Genomic DNA, 16,209 nt, shown 5'->3' on the forward strand with positions numbered 1-16,209 from the left:
AAAACTCTTTAGCATGACGAAATCGGTCACAAGACACACAAGAGCCAATGACATTTTACAATCAAAGCTGATGTAGTGACGCAATTGGTCACGAGACATACGAGAGCCAATGCAATTTCACTATGAAAATTTACGTAACGGGCGGCAATATTTGAAATTTAATGTGTTTCATGATCTTCAGCAGATGGAGACGCTGATCGCTTTTGGGGATTTCCTTCACACAAATCAATCACTTGGCGTCGGAACACTTGGAATATTTGCACTTTTTGAATAAATTGTGCATGCAGTCTTATCTGCCTGGATGGAATGGGGTTTAGGTTACATGTTAAAACGTTTCTAGATAGTGTAAATAAAATTATGCTGGCAGATTAAAATGAGAATCACACTCCAACATGTCATAATGGCAAAATCATAACCCAATATATGATCATCATGACGATAACGTTCCCATGCCCAACGCGTCTGTGTATGACGGCAAAGGTTTCTCATTGAAATGAATGGAGCACCCAGAGCGTCAATATAGTGATGCCTAGGGGTACCTTTAGCGTCTTTATTGTTCTGCGGAAAGCACTTGACCTTGCTTCTGATTTTGACACCTTGGGAGTGAGAACGGGTTGAAATGTTTCTGTGTGTACGCGATCTGCGTGTGATGTGCCAGCTACTGTCTGTATGTGTGTGCGTTACAATGCAGCAGCGTATTAGTAATTATTAGTTAGTAGCATTAGTAGTTACAATAAGCCGTTTAAAACGTACATTCACCCGATCAATTTTGAGCATCCAGATGGTATAATCAATCATATCTTGTGGAGAGCTCCCGGAGTATATATTTATATGTTGTTTTAACTGCGTAAAAGTGGTTTTTAAAGATTTCTTATCCTGTTGCGACCATGATCAGCGACTAGTCAACGTCAAGCTTAAAGCGTCATAGCAGAGCATTAAAGTTGACTAGTCTGTACAACCCCTAATTCATACAGTGTTCAAAAGGTATGTCCAAATGTAACCCGTCCTACTCGACCCACTCTGAGCGTCTCCAGCATGAGAGGTGGGCATGCTAACACGCTAAAGTCCAAGGTCGCTAGCACGTCTCTTGAGGCCAGGAGAGTAAGGTTTACACACACAGCTCTTACCGCCCTTTGTTACACAAAGATTTTGGCATTATTTTTGGAGAGCGAGATGATGTACCTCCATTTGTCCTGCATCGGTTTTCAATGCCCCGTCACATACGTGGGTCTGCCTATGTCATTACCAAACCAACCCATGATAGCCTAAGGTTGGTTATGTCTGGACACACAAATCTTATTTGATCACTTCCAATTAACAGTGAAGACAGTCTACCTGAAAATATCTGATTTGAGAAAAAATCTGTCTGAACATAGCTTAATACTCTAATGACTGCTAGTTGACATGTAGTTGCAAAGTTACCTATAGTTAGTCGAATGTCTAAAGTGGTCCATTGAAATAAAGTGTTACCATATGTTTTGGTGGGTGATAATAGTCTTGCAGAAGTTACACACTTTGGCTTTAAGAGTCTTAATAATGTAACAGTAATGCAGCAATTTAGCAGAAAGCATCTATTTAGGAAACATTGTGGGTGAAAATGTAACAAAGCAAAACTCTTTTCTTCTTTTTTCTATCTACAGAGTCTTCAGAATCAAGATGGAGGTATGGAAGTCATTCGCATCTTGTACTAGATGTGTTTTTAGTCCTGTAGCACCAAAATCAGTCTGAATACAACATAGACATTTCAGGCCAAGTTCATGGGCATCTTTGCAAACCATGGATGTTACTTCCAAGGTACCAGCGCAAGGGTAGACAGTCACTCAAAGCGTGCTTTTCTCTTACATCCTTTTGTCGGACAGAGGGGTCCAACATTGGCCTCTTGGACCATTTCCCTCTTGCCTCAGCTAGACTATTGAACTCCACACATATGCCAATGACTCTGCACTTTGTTTACCTTGATCCACCTATTCACAGCGAATCCCTGTAACCCAGAGCCACCATTGTTTTGCTGTAATTCACTAGCGTTGATTTTGCTGTCTAAGCAATGAGCTGCTTCACGGAAAAAAGGGCGAGAGAGAGAGGGAAACAGTTTATTACGGGGTATTGGAAGGGGAGGGAGCAAACTCAGTGGGCTTTTGAACATAGGAATCTAGTTTTAGTGTCTCTTCTGCTCTCCACCGGACAGATGCGGTGAATTACAACTGCTCCCAGATCCCGGACCTCCCAGAACTGAACTCCCAAACTCCAGTCTCAGCTTCAGGGGTTCAACAACCGCCAAGAAAATCTGGTAGGTGCTTGTTGGGTTTGTGGGAGGGGCTTGGGTTGGGGTTGGGGTTGGTCACGGGTTTGGACCAGGGCCAAAAATGGGTATGGAAATGTAGTTTACAGATGGCGCAGTTACTCAACGTGGTATTTTGTTGGGCATGTGCTAATGACCATTTCAGAGAAGCTCCGCTTATATTAGGCTTGTGGTGGAGATGAAAAAGTCCACCACTGTGAATATTTATTGTAGTATTGCATGTATAGTTTATGTCTTACTCCACCAGAAATTGTAAGGAAATGTACAGACAAATTTTCTGTTTCAGAAAAGCTCTTCAGAGATTGATCTTAGTTAGTGATCATGTATACATGCTCATCCATTCAAGTACTTAATTTCTTTACATATAAGGTTTAGATCAGTGGTTCTCAAATGGTTGTAAATTTTACATTGGACATCAAGTTGTAAAAGTACCACAATTAGTCATCGTTTAAAATTCTAAAGAAAAAAATGTCCTTATAATCGAGCAAATAATTCCATAAGAACTGCTTTGAACTGCATAGGCTCATCAATATGCAAATGTTATTAGCATGACATTGGCTATATAAGAAAAAAAATAATTTTGTATATGCAACAGCAGAAGTGTGATTTACCAACAAACTAGTAACTAGTACTAGCATAAAATATAACCAGGTGACTGATGAATTGGCACGAAAAGTTTTTGTTAATTGCAATTAAATAAAAATGTATTGTAGTTTAAAATTATATTAAATGCATTTAGCTGAACTTTAGTGTGCTAGTTTTGCCTCACTTAACTAGGACTTAAATACATCTTTATATGTAATTTCATAATTACCTCTATTGTCTTTGAAATATGGACAAGCATTTATGGTCAAATATACTTTAATGTAATTTCTATTAAACTTGTATATCATGTATTTAAATATATTTTGTAATTACACATTTGTAATGATGAAGATGCAATTTAGTACATTTAAAATATATTGTATTTTTATTTAGTTAATATTATATTATCTGCAAATGCAGATTTTTAAATATATAGACAGATATACTATATAAGTACACTACAAGTCACTTCTTTTTGCCCTGACTATGCACAATTACACGTTTAGTTGCATTTTATTATTTGCATTTAGCATTGTTTTTCTTCCCTGCAGCCTATTTTTAGGTTGCAAGCTACCATTTTAGAACCACTGGTTTTGATCAATCAAATTAGCTGCATCACAAATAGCTTTTTGTTTTTTTCCAAGCAGTTTTATTTTCGACAAGCTTTTTTAATAACTCCAAATATTGTAATTTGTCAAGAATAATATTAAAGGGTTAGTTCACCAAAAAAATGAAAATTCTGTCATTAATTACTCACCATCATGTTCCAAACCCGTAAGAACTTCATCTTCAGTTCATCTTCAGAACACAAATTAAGATATTTTTGATGAAATCTGAGAGGTTTCTGAACCTCACATAGGCAGCAACATCATTGCAACTTTCAAGGCCCAGAAAGGTAGTAAAGACATTGTTAAAATAGTCCATGTGATTTAAGTGTTTCAACCTTAAAGGTGCAATGGGTAATCTGGGAAATGCTAACTTTAGCCTGCTAGCTTTGAAAGCATACAATACCACCCTCCATGCAAATTGGGTCCAAAGCCACACACACGAGTCGACTAGAGACAACGTTATTGGATTACATCATGTGTCATTCACTGGTGAGAAACAGTGCTACAATAACGAACGCAAACAACTTTTTAAAAACGTAATTAGATGCAGCAAGTTTTCAGTTATAAACCTACCAAAACGTGCCACACCGTGTCCTAACTACACACGCCGCCGCGACACGCGATAAAAGGTATCTTTCCATGTTAATTTGAGTTTTTGTCCTAACCAGCCACGACGGCGACACGCTATGATTCTATTTTAGAAGCGGTTTCTATTTCTGCGACGTCGCGGCTCGAAAATCAACACAAAACATAATCTCAGGTAATGTTTATGTGCTTTATTTAATGTTAAAAGCGTGTAATGTGACTTTGAATATCATTTAGTGCTCCCAGCTTTGTAACGTAGTCGTACTAAAAGCAACAATGGATAATTCACCTCAGATCTTGAAATTAAACAAATGGAAACAAGAACGTTCAAACTGTGAACAAACAAGTATATTCTATGACAAAGATTGTTTTAGTAACTTAGTATGTATTTTTAGTAATGAAGCTCGTATTCAAATCTTTAGATGGTACCGACGGTTTTCATATTCATAACTCCCGACACATATTAACAAATTACGGTCACTATATGACTGAGAATAAAACAGTGGTCAAAAATGGAAGCTTGAGTCTTAGATCTTTTAAATGATAAATAGTTTGTCAAGGTAATTACTTACATCTGACAGTAATTTTGAGCTAATTTAAACAAAGAAAGCTTCAGTGCGTCCTCGCGTAGGTTTTTGCGTTTAATATTCACAGATGCTTACAGAGTAAACTTATACTTACACACAGCGGTGATCGTTGCTTCCAGAAATTGAACAGCTTTTCATGGAGAATTATTCCAGGATTATTAAACGCGTCTCAAAACGATGTAGTTGAAGGAGGAATGCAGTACTAGATGTGTTTGTTTGAGCTGATGTGTGTGTGGGCGTCGTCTCCTCTGGAGCCTCAGTATTTGAATCTCAATAGAGCGCGTGCTTCGTGGGCGTGGTCACATTAGTGTATAATGAGCCGCTCAGGAACGACTAACATCTCTCTGCTTTCAAACGGATTACATAAACACAGAATATTTGTTTTTGATTTGGTTTACAGTGTTTAAAACCTGACATTTCAGCATTTCTTTAGACATATGTCTCATGTTTGTGAGACAAGTATTCACTAAGCTAGAGGTCATTTTCTGAAGACTATCTGAATGAACGTCTTTGACAGAGAGGCTGCAGATCGCGCATCATGTTTGATTTCTTTATTTTGCAAAAAGCACAACAATTTGTTTTTATTGTGACTGTACTAAAAAGAAATAGAAACTTAACAGATTATAATGATGTATAACACTTGCCTGAATGATAAAAAACGACAGAGTTATTTGAGTCTCTTTGGCACTGATAAGAAAAAAAGCGAGCCGATCGCCGATTCGAGAGGGTTAAATGGCGTAATATTTGTGAATTTAATTATGTACTCGCATTTCCTCTGGTGCCGTACACTTGCCGCGAGAGCCCGGCCACACGCTGTTCTGATTGGCTTTGGTTTTTGATTGATTTGTTGCATCTCCTAGTCGTGTCGCGTCTGGTGTGGACAGACAAATTGTTTGAAGCTGGAATCTTATTGCGTCGCGTATAGTTAGGACACGGTGTCAGTGTGTAATATTGCATGACAGGGTTTCCAAGATGAGAGTCTGCTTGACTCCAATGAAGAAAGATAGATCGTAGATCCTTTTCCAGTGCCACTTGTTGTCGGTTGAGGAGGAAAGTTTGCCAGCCAATCTCGCTATGTCTGCACAGCATTCAGCGTTCTCTTCAACGTCATTCTCCTACGCTATTCACGTAGTAAAAACAGTGCAGTGCTTTTCTGGGTTCTACGTCATTTTGTGAAAAGCGTAGGAGAATTACGTCGAAGAGAAGAGATTGTTGAATAAAGTTGTTCCTTTTGTTTAGTTTTTTTGAACACAAAAAGTATTGTCGTCGCTTCATAACATAAAGGTTGAATCACTGTAGACGCATGGACTATTTTAACGATCTCTTTACTACTTTTCTGGGCCTTGAAAGTTGCAATGATGTTGCTGCCTATGTGTGGATTAGAAACCTCTCAGATTTGTTCTGAAGATGAACGAAGGTCTTACGGGTTTGGAACGACATGAGGGTGAGTAATTAATGACAGAATTTTCATTTTTTGGGTGAACTAACACTTTAAAATAATGACACGTTTCCATAAAATCAAGAAAAATGCGAGTGTCATCAACTAAGCTTGCATCAGCATACAGCGGTTACTGGCAACAGCATAATAACAGTGCAAAGGGTAGGTCGAATTTGTTTGTTTTTTGGCTCTGATTTGAATGCCAATTTATGAGACTGTACAAGTATTGCATGGTCATAGAGACATCACTGAAAAACCCATTAATAATAAGCATGCCACATTTCAGTAATGCATGATAGGCCACCCTGAGTAGACATTAACCCACAACCGTCTGCACTCTTCCCCAAGCATTATACGCCATGGAGATCAATGTCGAAAAGGACCGGAAAACGGGTGCCACCAAGATCCTCTCGGCCTCAGCAGTCAGCCCACAGGACGCTCACCAGAGGGGCATCAAAGTCTACGACGATGGCCGTAAGGTGATCTATGAGGTGCGTTCTGGGGGATCTACTACACTGGAGAATGGCACACACCCCTGGAGTCCCGGCCAGGTGGACGAACTGATGCAGCAAGTCGGCCAGAACCAACAACGAGGTGACGGCGGCCGAGTCACTGTCACACCAGCTGAGCCACAGCCAATGGGAGGACAGTTGAGCACCAGGGAGGCCAAGCCAGACAAAAAACAAAACCCTAGCAAAGGCTACGAAGGTGAGGTCATGGAGACTCCAAAAGCCTCAGCTGACAAACCAGTGACCATGATCTTCATGGGCTACCACAACATAGAGGACGAGGAGGAATCCAAGAAGCTGCTTGGCTTTGATGGCACCATCAAGGCCGAGATTGTCCTTATTGATGAGGACGATGAGAAATCCCTTCGGGAGAAGACCGTCACTGATATCTCCACCATCGATGGCAACGCCGCAGACCTCGTGTCTGGCCGACCTCTGTCCGATACCACTGAACTGTCTTCAGAAGGCAAAGATGAAAGCCCGACCAAGGAACTGCCAACAACAGGTATTGAAAAGAAAAAACGCTGCCAGTGCTGTGCTGTCATGTGACCTTTCTCCCGCAACTTCTCTTTCCTGGAGCACATTCACCAAGGCTCTGCCTTCCTTAAAAAACAAATCTCACCCTGTTACTAACAGCACCTCCACCTCTGTGACGTGAGAGAAGTTCGCTTCTCAATCTTTCTGACCTGTTTTCCACAGATTGTCTGCTTCTCTTGGTGTAAGGTTGTCCAACATTTTTTAAGACAAGGCATTGGCCGATAGCATATCATACACTCTTAAAAATAAAGGCTCTTTATGGCATTGATGGTTCCATGTAGAACCTTTAACATCCAAGGAAATTTCCTTTACACCAAAGGTTCCTTATAGTGGAAAAATGATCTTTAGATTTTTAAATGTTCCTCACACATGGTTCTTTAAAGAACTGATTCTTTGGGAAACCAAAAATGGTTCATCACTGCGAAAAGCCCCTTCATTTTTAGGAGTGTACGTGAAAAACTAGGTTTTTACCCCATTAAAATAAATTGTATTAATCTTTATTGTAATTATCGTTTGAGATTTTAAAAAAAAGCCAAAAAATAGTATGTAAATGTACAAAAATTAAATAGAAGACTTCAACCAAGGAGTCAAATATATGGTTGGATGATTTCATAGAACGTCATGCAATGGTGTAGCATTGCTTTTACAAAAATATTCTCCATAGATTTGTCTATCCCATCTGATCGTTTACAATATGGTAACACAAAGGTAGATCCATACAACATAAGCATGTTTGACTATTATTATGTTGTCCAGTAGCTTTACGAAACCTTCAAATTACTTAATTACCACAAGCGTTGGTTATCAAAGATATTTTTGTTTACAGATCCAGATTTATTTTTCGCAACAAAAATACATATGTTTAAAGACAATGTGCTTACTTCATTATGCAAACTGATCTCATTGAACTGTCTGTGCCTCTGTATTCTCATATATGATAGGATTTTTACCATTTTTGTTTTCAGCTGCAAAAAAAGGCACTGAATATTAAAACAGACTTACTATTAAAAAAAAGGTTTCAAATTCGACTGCTATCAGATCAGCTGAATCGTTCAAACAAAAAACAATATCAAGCTTAGTACTGCCATGTGTGCAAATAAACCTCTCATAGAATGAAAGCTCTGCTGTGACATAGTCAGACCCTATATTACATGCACTATGGAAACAAACAAGGTGCTAAATATATTTAGATCCGTTTGCTATTTATCTGAGCAATCCACAATTCGCTACGATTTGTACAAACATGTCACCAGCAGATAAATCTTTAATTCAAATATATATATTAATTGACACTCAAATTCAAAGCATGCATCAACCTAGACATTACTTATATTTGATGTTAAATGACAGGTCAAGTACTTTGTGAGAGAAATATATAAGAAACATTACTATGGTCTAAACTATTGTACATGAATAATTATTCATAAATCACTGAGATTAAGGCTGCATATATAATATGCCTGTAGATAAAGAATGTACATATTATCGCACTCAAAATGAGTGTTTAATCCACACTTATTTCTATAGTGGTTGAAACCTGAAAGTGTATTTAATATATGCACATTGTTGGCATATTCACACTTAAATCCCAAGACTTCTCAGTATGGTCATGAAGGACATATTTTATTTATTTCTAAGTAAATTATTCTTCTTTCACTAATACCAGCTGCCTTGCTGTTTTCTGTATTCATTTTTCTAAGTCTTGCCACATTATTGAAGAACTTGTTTCAGTGCCATAAAACATCATGTTTTTGTACAAATGATACTCAGATGGGGAAATGAAAAGCCAGCTTATATTCACAGTGAACAAAAATATGAAATATATAAATGGTAAAGAAATTGGTAAACTACTGCCCTTTTGCCCATCTTCCAGGTATAACTCACAATACCTGAAATATGTTTCACCCAGTCTTAAATGAAGTTAAATCTAGATAAACTCTTTGCTTAGCGTGGGTATAATTATGCATGTACAGAACATGTAATTTAAAAATTAGTTTTTGGAGTGCAGAATTGGGATTTTTCTTTGATTCATTGATTTTACAAGAACCATGTAAATCAATAATTGCCAAAATAAGTTAAATATGCAGAATCAGTTCATGTATAATGGCTGATGAAATTCATTATACTATAACATGCTGTAGATAACTTATAGGTCGTACCTGAAATGATTCTGTAATCGGTGCCAAAATAAAACCACAGTTCACCTTTTTAGGCTTAAAGACCCCATGAAATGGTGTCCTTTCATGAGTTAACGTTTCCTGTTGAAACAGGAAGTTGGTCCAGAAGTTAGCTAACGGAAATTTTTGGCAATTATCTCCTGGTGGTAGATGCTATAACTGCACCACCAACCCGATCTCATAAGAAAACCTCTTGAATGTTATGACTTGGTGATTTGGCATGATTTTGTATGATGTGATTCTTATGAAAACATGATTTTTTTAAATAAACATTAAAGGTGCAGTGTGTAAATTTTAGCGGCATCTAGTGGTGAGGTTGTGAATTGCAATCATCCACCGCTCACCCCTCCCTTTGAAAAGCACATAGAGAAGCTACGGGGGGCTGACACAGGACAAAAATGCTGTTTGCGGAGAGAGCAGAGAGTGACGCGCTCTGTAGAGAAGTTTAAAGAAATTGGCGATTTTAACTGTAAGGGGACCCGTGTATGTAGATAGAAATGGCTCATTCTAAGGTAATAAAAACATAACGGTACATTATGGAAGGTCTTTATACACTACTGAAAACATAGTAATGTATATTATATTGCATTTCTGTCAATAGAATACTACAGACTGCACCTTTAAGCTTAAAGTTCCACCCAAAAACAAACTGTCAGTGGGGCGTAAACAGATTGCACAAATGAAATTGCTATTTGACACCAATTTGTCAAAAACTAAACTGCCATAAGAGTGTGTTGAATTTTCCTGCAGGTGTAGAGTAATTAGTAATTCGAAATTTATAGCTCAGGTGATTGTCTCAAAAAAACATGTACGAAACTGACTTCCCATGAGGCCGCAGGTCGCATACTGTACTTCCGAACATGTGTCAACCAAGTAACTACCATCGAGGTGAATGGTAACATTTAGCTCTCTCCAGGTATATTAAACTTGCTTGAGTAGAACTGTGATTTGCTACATGCTAGCAGGTGTTATTTAGGCGGAGGGAAACTCTCATTCATTTATTGGATTTTATTTTATTATTGTAAACACCCCTGTGAACAAGATCAGTCATAAATATTCTTGCTCAGCAAATGCATGTATCTGTTAAATGTTAATGTTTTCAACCTTTAGGAGTACATTAGCATATAGATGGTCTCGAAGCGAACAAACATGGACTTTTATTAATTCGTGGGGTCTTTAAGACTGGCTGAGCATTTCACATTTGAGTCTGTTTACACAATGTAGTTATGTACAAGCTACATAGCACATTTATTCTCTCAGAGTTAGGCTAGTGTCGATGTTGTCTATCAGGATTTTTCAGCCTCAAACTGCCAAACAGTCAATTCAGTTTTGGACTCTGATCTGCCATGAAATTACTGCTGTGCTTCTTAATTGAGATTCTGCTGTATTTTTGTAATCCTGAAGTGTAATTTTTAATTGTTCCACTTTGCTTACCTTTTTTAATGATTATAACATTCTCTTTCTGTATCATATCATTCGTTTCCTCTCTCTCACACACTCTCTCTCCAGTACAGACTGCCAGCACCGATGCTGTAACATTGGCTTTAATTTATTTATTTTTCCTTTGTATGGTACTTAGTCCAATAAACAGCATTTTTTCCAATGTGCCTACCCTCCTGTGTCTGTGCTATGGTTCTTTCTCTAACTAATTTCCCATCATTGGGACATTACTACTACTTTCCTCTATCCATAATCTCATCCCTCACACATGTTTCTGGGCAGCACTAACTCCAGTCTTGAGCTATACTCTATCCAGACGTGAATGAGATGTGCTGATGTATCCTACCCCGCTTCACAGATTGCATGAACAGCAAGTTTAACCCTCTCCAGGTCTGTGCCCTCGCTCACAGTTAAAGCTGACACCCACTTAGTGAGTTCACTGCAGGTTTGTAAGAGTCATCATATCAGTAGGATTAGAAAACCCTGGATTCAAATGGGTATTTTTGTCTTTGTTTGGGGGTAAAAAAAATCAAACATCCGTTTAACAATATACATTTAGCTATTTAAAATATGATGGAGATAGTATGCACTACTGTTGAAAATGTTGTGGGTTGGCAGTGTTGGGCAAGTTACTGAAAATTAGTAATTAGTTACAGTTACTAGTTACTTATATTAAAAGTAATTGAATTACTTTACCAATTACAGTATATCAAAAGTAATTAGTTACTAGGGAAAGTAACTTTTAAGTTACTTTTATGTCTGCTTTTTGAATGTAAATATGAACAGGACTGAACAGTCAAACATAATTTTTCAAGTGTTGATTTGAGAGGCTAAAGCATTGGGTTAACTCACTGTCGGCCGCTGGCTGCTTGGTCGTCACTTTAAAAAATAAAAACTTTAATTTAACAAACAAAAAATGCTCCAAACATTTTTCTAAATTAACTTAAAGAAACGAAACGAAATACAACTACTTTGACATTAAAAACAAAACTGAACTATTTTAATGGCTGAAACAATGTGTAATAGAAAAAACACACGGGCCGAGAAGTTTGATAAGCTGTCGGACACGGGCAGGGCTAGGGCCTAGATTTTAGCTTCTTGTCTGCAAGCGTTCATTTTTCACAAAAGAGAGTCACGCTAGTAATTAACTCATTTAAATTTCAGTAATTGTAATTGCATTACTTGATTAAAAAAATATTTAGTTTTTTTAGTTTAGTTACCACTAAAAGTAATGGAATTACAATAACGCCTTACTCTGTAGCGAGTTACTCAAAACACTGGGGGTTGGTAATATGTTTTTGAAAGAAGTCTATTCTGCTCACCAAGGCTGCATTAATTTGATCAATAAAATACAGTAAAAAAATATTGTGAAATATTTTTACAGTTTAAAAAATATGTTTTCTATTGTTTTCCTGTGATCAAAGCTGAATTTTCAGCATCATTACTCCTGTCTTCAGTGTCACATGATCCTTCAGAAATCGTTCTAATATGATGAAACATTTTGGATTATTAACCTTGATACATTGATATTTTTTGTAACAAAAGTATTTACTGTCACTTTTAATCAAATTAAAGGGATGGTTCACCCAAAAATGAAAATTCTGTCATCATTTACTCACCCTCAAGTTGTTCCAAACCTGTATGAGTTTCTTTGTCTTGCTGAACACAAAAGAAGATATTTTGAAGAACGTTTGTAACCAAGCAGATAGAGCAACCATTGACTACCATAGTATCTTTTTCCCTACTATGCTAGTCAATGGTTGCTCTCTGTGCTTGGTTACAAACATTCTTCAAAATATCTTCTTTTGTTTTCAGCAGAACAAAGAAACTCATACAGGTTTGGAACAACTTGACGGTGAGTAAATGATGACAGAATTTTCATTTTTGGGTGAACTATCCCTTTAAGGAGTCCTTTCTAAATAAAAGTATTCATTTATTTTAAAAAAGAAAGAAATTACTGACCCCAAACTTTTGCATGGTAGTGTACAGTGGCAATAAAAAGTATGTGAACCACTTGCAGAATCTGTGAAAATATGAAAAATTTTAACCAAATAAAAGAGATCATACAAAATGCATGTTATTTTTTATTTAGTACTGCCTGAATAAGATATTTTAGTTAATAAGACCAAAAATAGCTGCATTTAATAAAATAACCCCGTTCCAAAGTTTATGAACCATTCATTCTCAATACTGTGTCGTTCCACTCGTGTGGTTTTGTTCATTTTGTGATGGTTGTTCATGAGTCCCTTGTTTGTCCTGAGCAGTTAAACTGCCCAATGTTCTTCAGAAAAATCCTCCAGGTCCTGCATATTCTTCAGTTTTCCAGCATCTTTTGCATATTTGAACCCTCTCCAGCAGGGACTGTATGATTTTGAGATCCATCTTTTCACACTGAGGACAATTGAGGGACTCAAACACAAATACTAAAAAAGGTTGAAACATTCACTGATGCTCCAGAAGGAAACACGATGCATTAAGAGACAAACAAGGGACTCATGAACAACAATCACAAAACAAAAAAAAACAGCTGTGGATCATCCAGGCAACGACACACAGCACAGCGAATTAATGGTTCATAAACTTTTGAATGGGGTTATTTTAATAAATTCAGCTATTTTTTTGTCTTGTGGACTATATGTGAAATTATGTAAAATATCTTATTCAGGAAAGTACTAAATAAAAAATAACATGCATATTGTATGATCTCTTTTATTTAGTTAAAATTATTCACATTTTAACAGATTCTGCAAGTGGTTCACATACATTTTCTTGCCACTGTATATAATATAATTGAAAAACAATTTTTATTTTACCGTTTAATTACCCATTGATTAAACTGTTACTGAAAATAGAGCTGACACTTGGGACAAAACACAGAGACAAAACTATACATGGTTAATTGGCCAGTGCTAATAATCTTTAAAATGACTAAATATTAGATGATCAACATGGTTGGCCTGATCAGATGATCACTACTTTGAAGCACTGTATTACATAATATACACAGTACTGACAGTCTTCCCTCATAACCCCTAATCACCAGCATTTAGAAAGACATTAGGTTACACTTTATTCTGATGTTCCACTTTAGACATTCTACTAAATATAAGTAACTTTGCAACTACATGTTAATCATTAGAGTATTAGTAGACAGTTAGGGTTCGGGTTACTTATAGTCAATAGAATGTCTGTTGGAGAGCATCAAAATAAAGGGTTAGCATATATTAAGCAGACAGTCTACTAATACTCAAATGACTGATAGTTGACATGTAGTTGCAAAGTTACTTATAGTTAGTAGAATGTCAAATTAACCATCAAAATAAAGTATAACCTGTTTAATATGTCTAGAATACATAAATTTTTACTACTATTAGTACAAACTTACTAATGTGCATTAATATCCGCCTAATGTTTGTTATAACATATTGAATGCTATATAGGTGTTGTAACTGAGCTGTTAAAGATCTGGGCTAGTAACTAAAAGGTTTTAGGTTCAAACCTTGAGATGAGCCAATATTTCTACTCACCCAAGACCGTTTACTCCAGGTTTTGTACCATAAGTTACTTGAGCAAAATCATCAGTTCAATGGCTTGTTAAATGGCTTCAGCTGCCTTCCCTTCAGATACTTTTAGAATTATCACATTTATGAGAAAAGTGCACATGAAATGCTCTGGTAACATCTAAATTAACTTATCTATCTTAATCTATATCTATATACACCGATCAGGCATAACATTATGACTTGATATTGACCCGTCAAGGCATGGACTCCACTAGACCCCTGAAAGTGTGCTGGGGTATCTGGCAACAAGATGTTAGCAGCAGATCCTTGAAGTTCTGTAAGTTGCGTGGTGGGGCCTCCATGGATCAGATTTGTTTGTTCAGCACATCCCACAGATACTCGATTGGATTGAGATCTGGGGAATTTGGAGGCAAAGTCAACACCTCAAACTCGTTGTGCTCCTCAAACCATTCCTCAACCATTTTTACTTATTGACAAGGCGCATTATCCTGCTGAAAGAGGCCACAGCCACCAGGGAATACCGTTTACATGAAAGGGTGTACATGGTCTGCAACAATGCTTAGGTGTCAAAGTAGCATCCACATGGATGGCAGGAACCAAGGTTTCCCAGCAGAACATTGCCCAAAGCATTGCACTGCCTCCGCTGGCTCGCCTTCTTCATATAGGGCATCCTCGTGCCATGTGTTCCCCAGGTAAGCGATGCACACGCACCTGGCCATCCACGCGATGTAAAAGAAAATGTGATTCATCAGACCAGGCCACCTTCTTCCATTGCTCCGTGGTCCAGTTCTGATGCTCACGTGCCCACTGTTGGCGCTTTCGGCGGTGGACAGGGGTCAGAATGAGCACCCTGACTGGTCTGCGGCTATGCAGCCCCATACACAATAAACTGCGATGCACTGTGTATTCTGACACCTTTCTATCAGAACCAGAATTAACTTCTTGAGCAATTTGAGCTACAGTAGCTAGTCTGTTTGATCGGACCACATGGGCCAGCCTTCACTCCACACGTGCATCAATGAGACTTGCCCATGACCCTGTAGCCGGGTTCACCACTTTTGATAGATACTGACCACTGCAGACCGGGAACACCCCGCTGCAGTTTTGGAGATACTCTGACCCAGTCGTCTAGCCATCAACCTTGCCAAACTTGCTCAAATCCTTACACGTGTCCATTTTTCCTCCTTCTAACACATCAACTTTGAGGACAATATGTTGACTTGCTGCCTAATATATCCCACCCACTAACCGGTGCTGTGATGAAGAGATAACCAGTGTTATTCACTTCAGTGGTTCATTTAGATGTTACCGTTACTTTTCATGTGCACTTTTCTCATAAATGTGATCACTGAATCAACATACATTAATTTATTCCTACAAAAAAATGTCACATGTTACATACAAGACAGAAATATCGGTTACACTTTAATTTAAAATGTCTTTGTTACACTGTAATTATACATGTAAGTACTGTAATATTATGTAACTACATTTACTTACTATAGGGTTAGGGTTTGGTTTGGTTTAAGGTTAGTTGCAAGTATTTATTCATACACAACTACATGTAACATATGTAACAATGACACTGTAAAATAAAGTGTTACTGAAATATCTATTTAAGGTAACAATTGCAGGTTGCTACTTTGTATACAGTGTAAAAACTACAGATTTCCTATATATTATGTTGCATTAGTGCAAAGTTTCCTGTGTTTGTCAGGTAGGTAAATATTAATATATACTGTATAAAAATATCAACACATCCCTTTTCATTCAAAAACAAAATCACTTGAGTCCTACCTGTCGTAATAACAATTTCAAAACACACAGGTATAAACTTCCCAGGAGCATCATTAAAGATGTTCAATGTAACAACTTAATGTTACTAATCAGAGAGACTTCCAAGAATAGCAACAGCACAGC

The 16,209-nt window shown here is 37.4% G+C and overlaps 1 protein-coding gene across 7 annotated transcripts in view; it reads left to right on the forward strand.

The window, feature by feature from the left end:
- Window positions 1-16,209, forward strand: part of palm2akap2 (PALM2 and AKAP2 fusion) — a 145,206-nt gene that overhangs the window by 65,064 nt on the left and 63,933 nt on the right. For 3 of the 7 annotated variants that reach the window (XM_079803917.1, XM_079803916.1, XM_079803918.1), the window contains exons 7-9: window positions 1,641-1,662; window positions 2,186-2,287; window positions 6,451-7,116. In XM_079803917.1, the coding sequence (XP_079660043.1) occupies window positions 1,641-1,662; window positions 2,186-2,287; window positions 6,451-7,116 (790 nt within the window). Of the gene's footprint in view, window positions 1-1,640; window positions 1,663-2,185; window positions 2,288-6,450; window positions 10,939-16,209 lie in introns of those variants that run through there. The other 4 variants (XM_079803924.1, XM_079803923.1, XM_079803919.1 and 1 more) reach the window with 2 other exon arrangements.

The sequence above is a fragment of the Gobio gobio genome, assembly GCF_949357685.1.
Source record: "Gobio gobio genome assembly, chromosome: 22".
NCBI lineage: Eukaryota > Metazoa > Chordata > Actinopteri > Cypriniformes > Gobionidae > Gobio > Gobio gobio.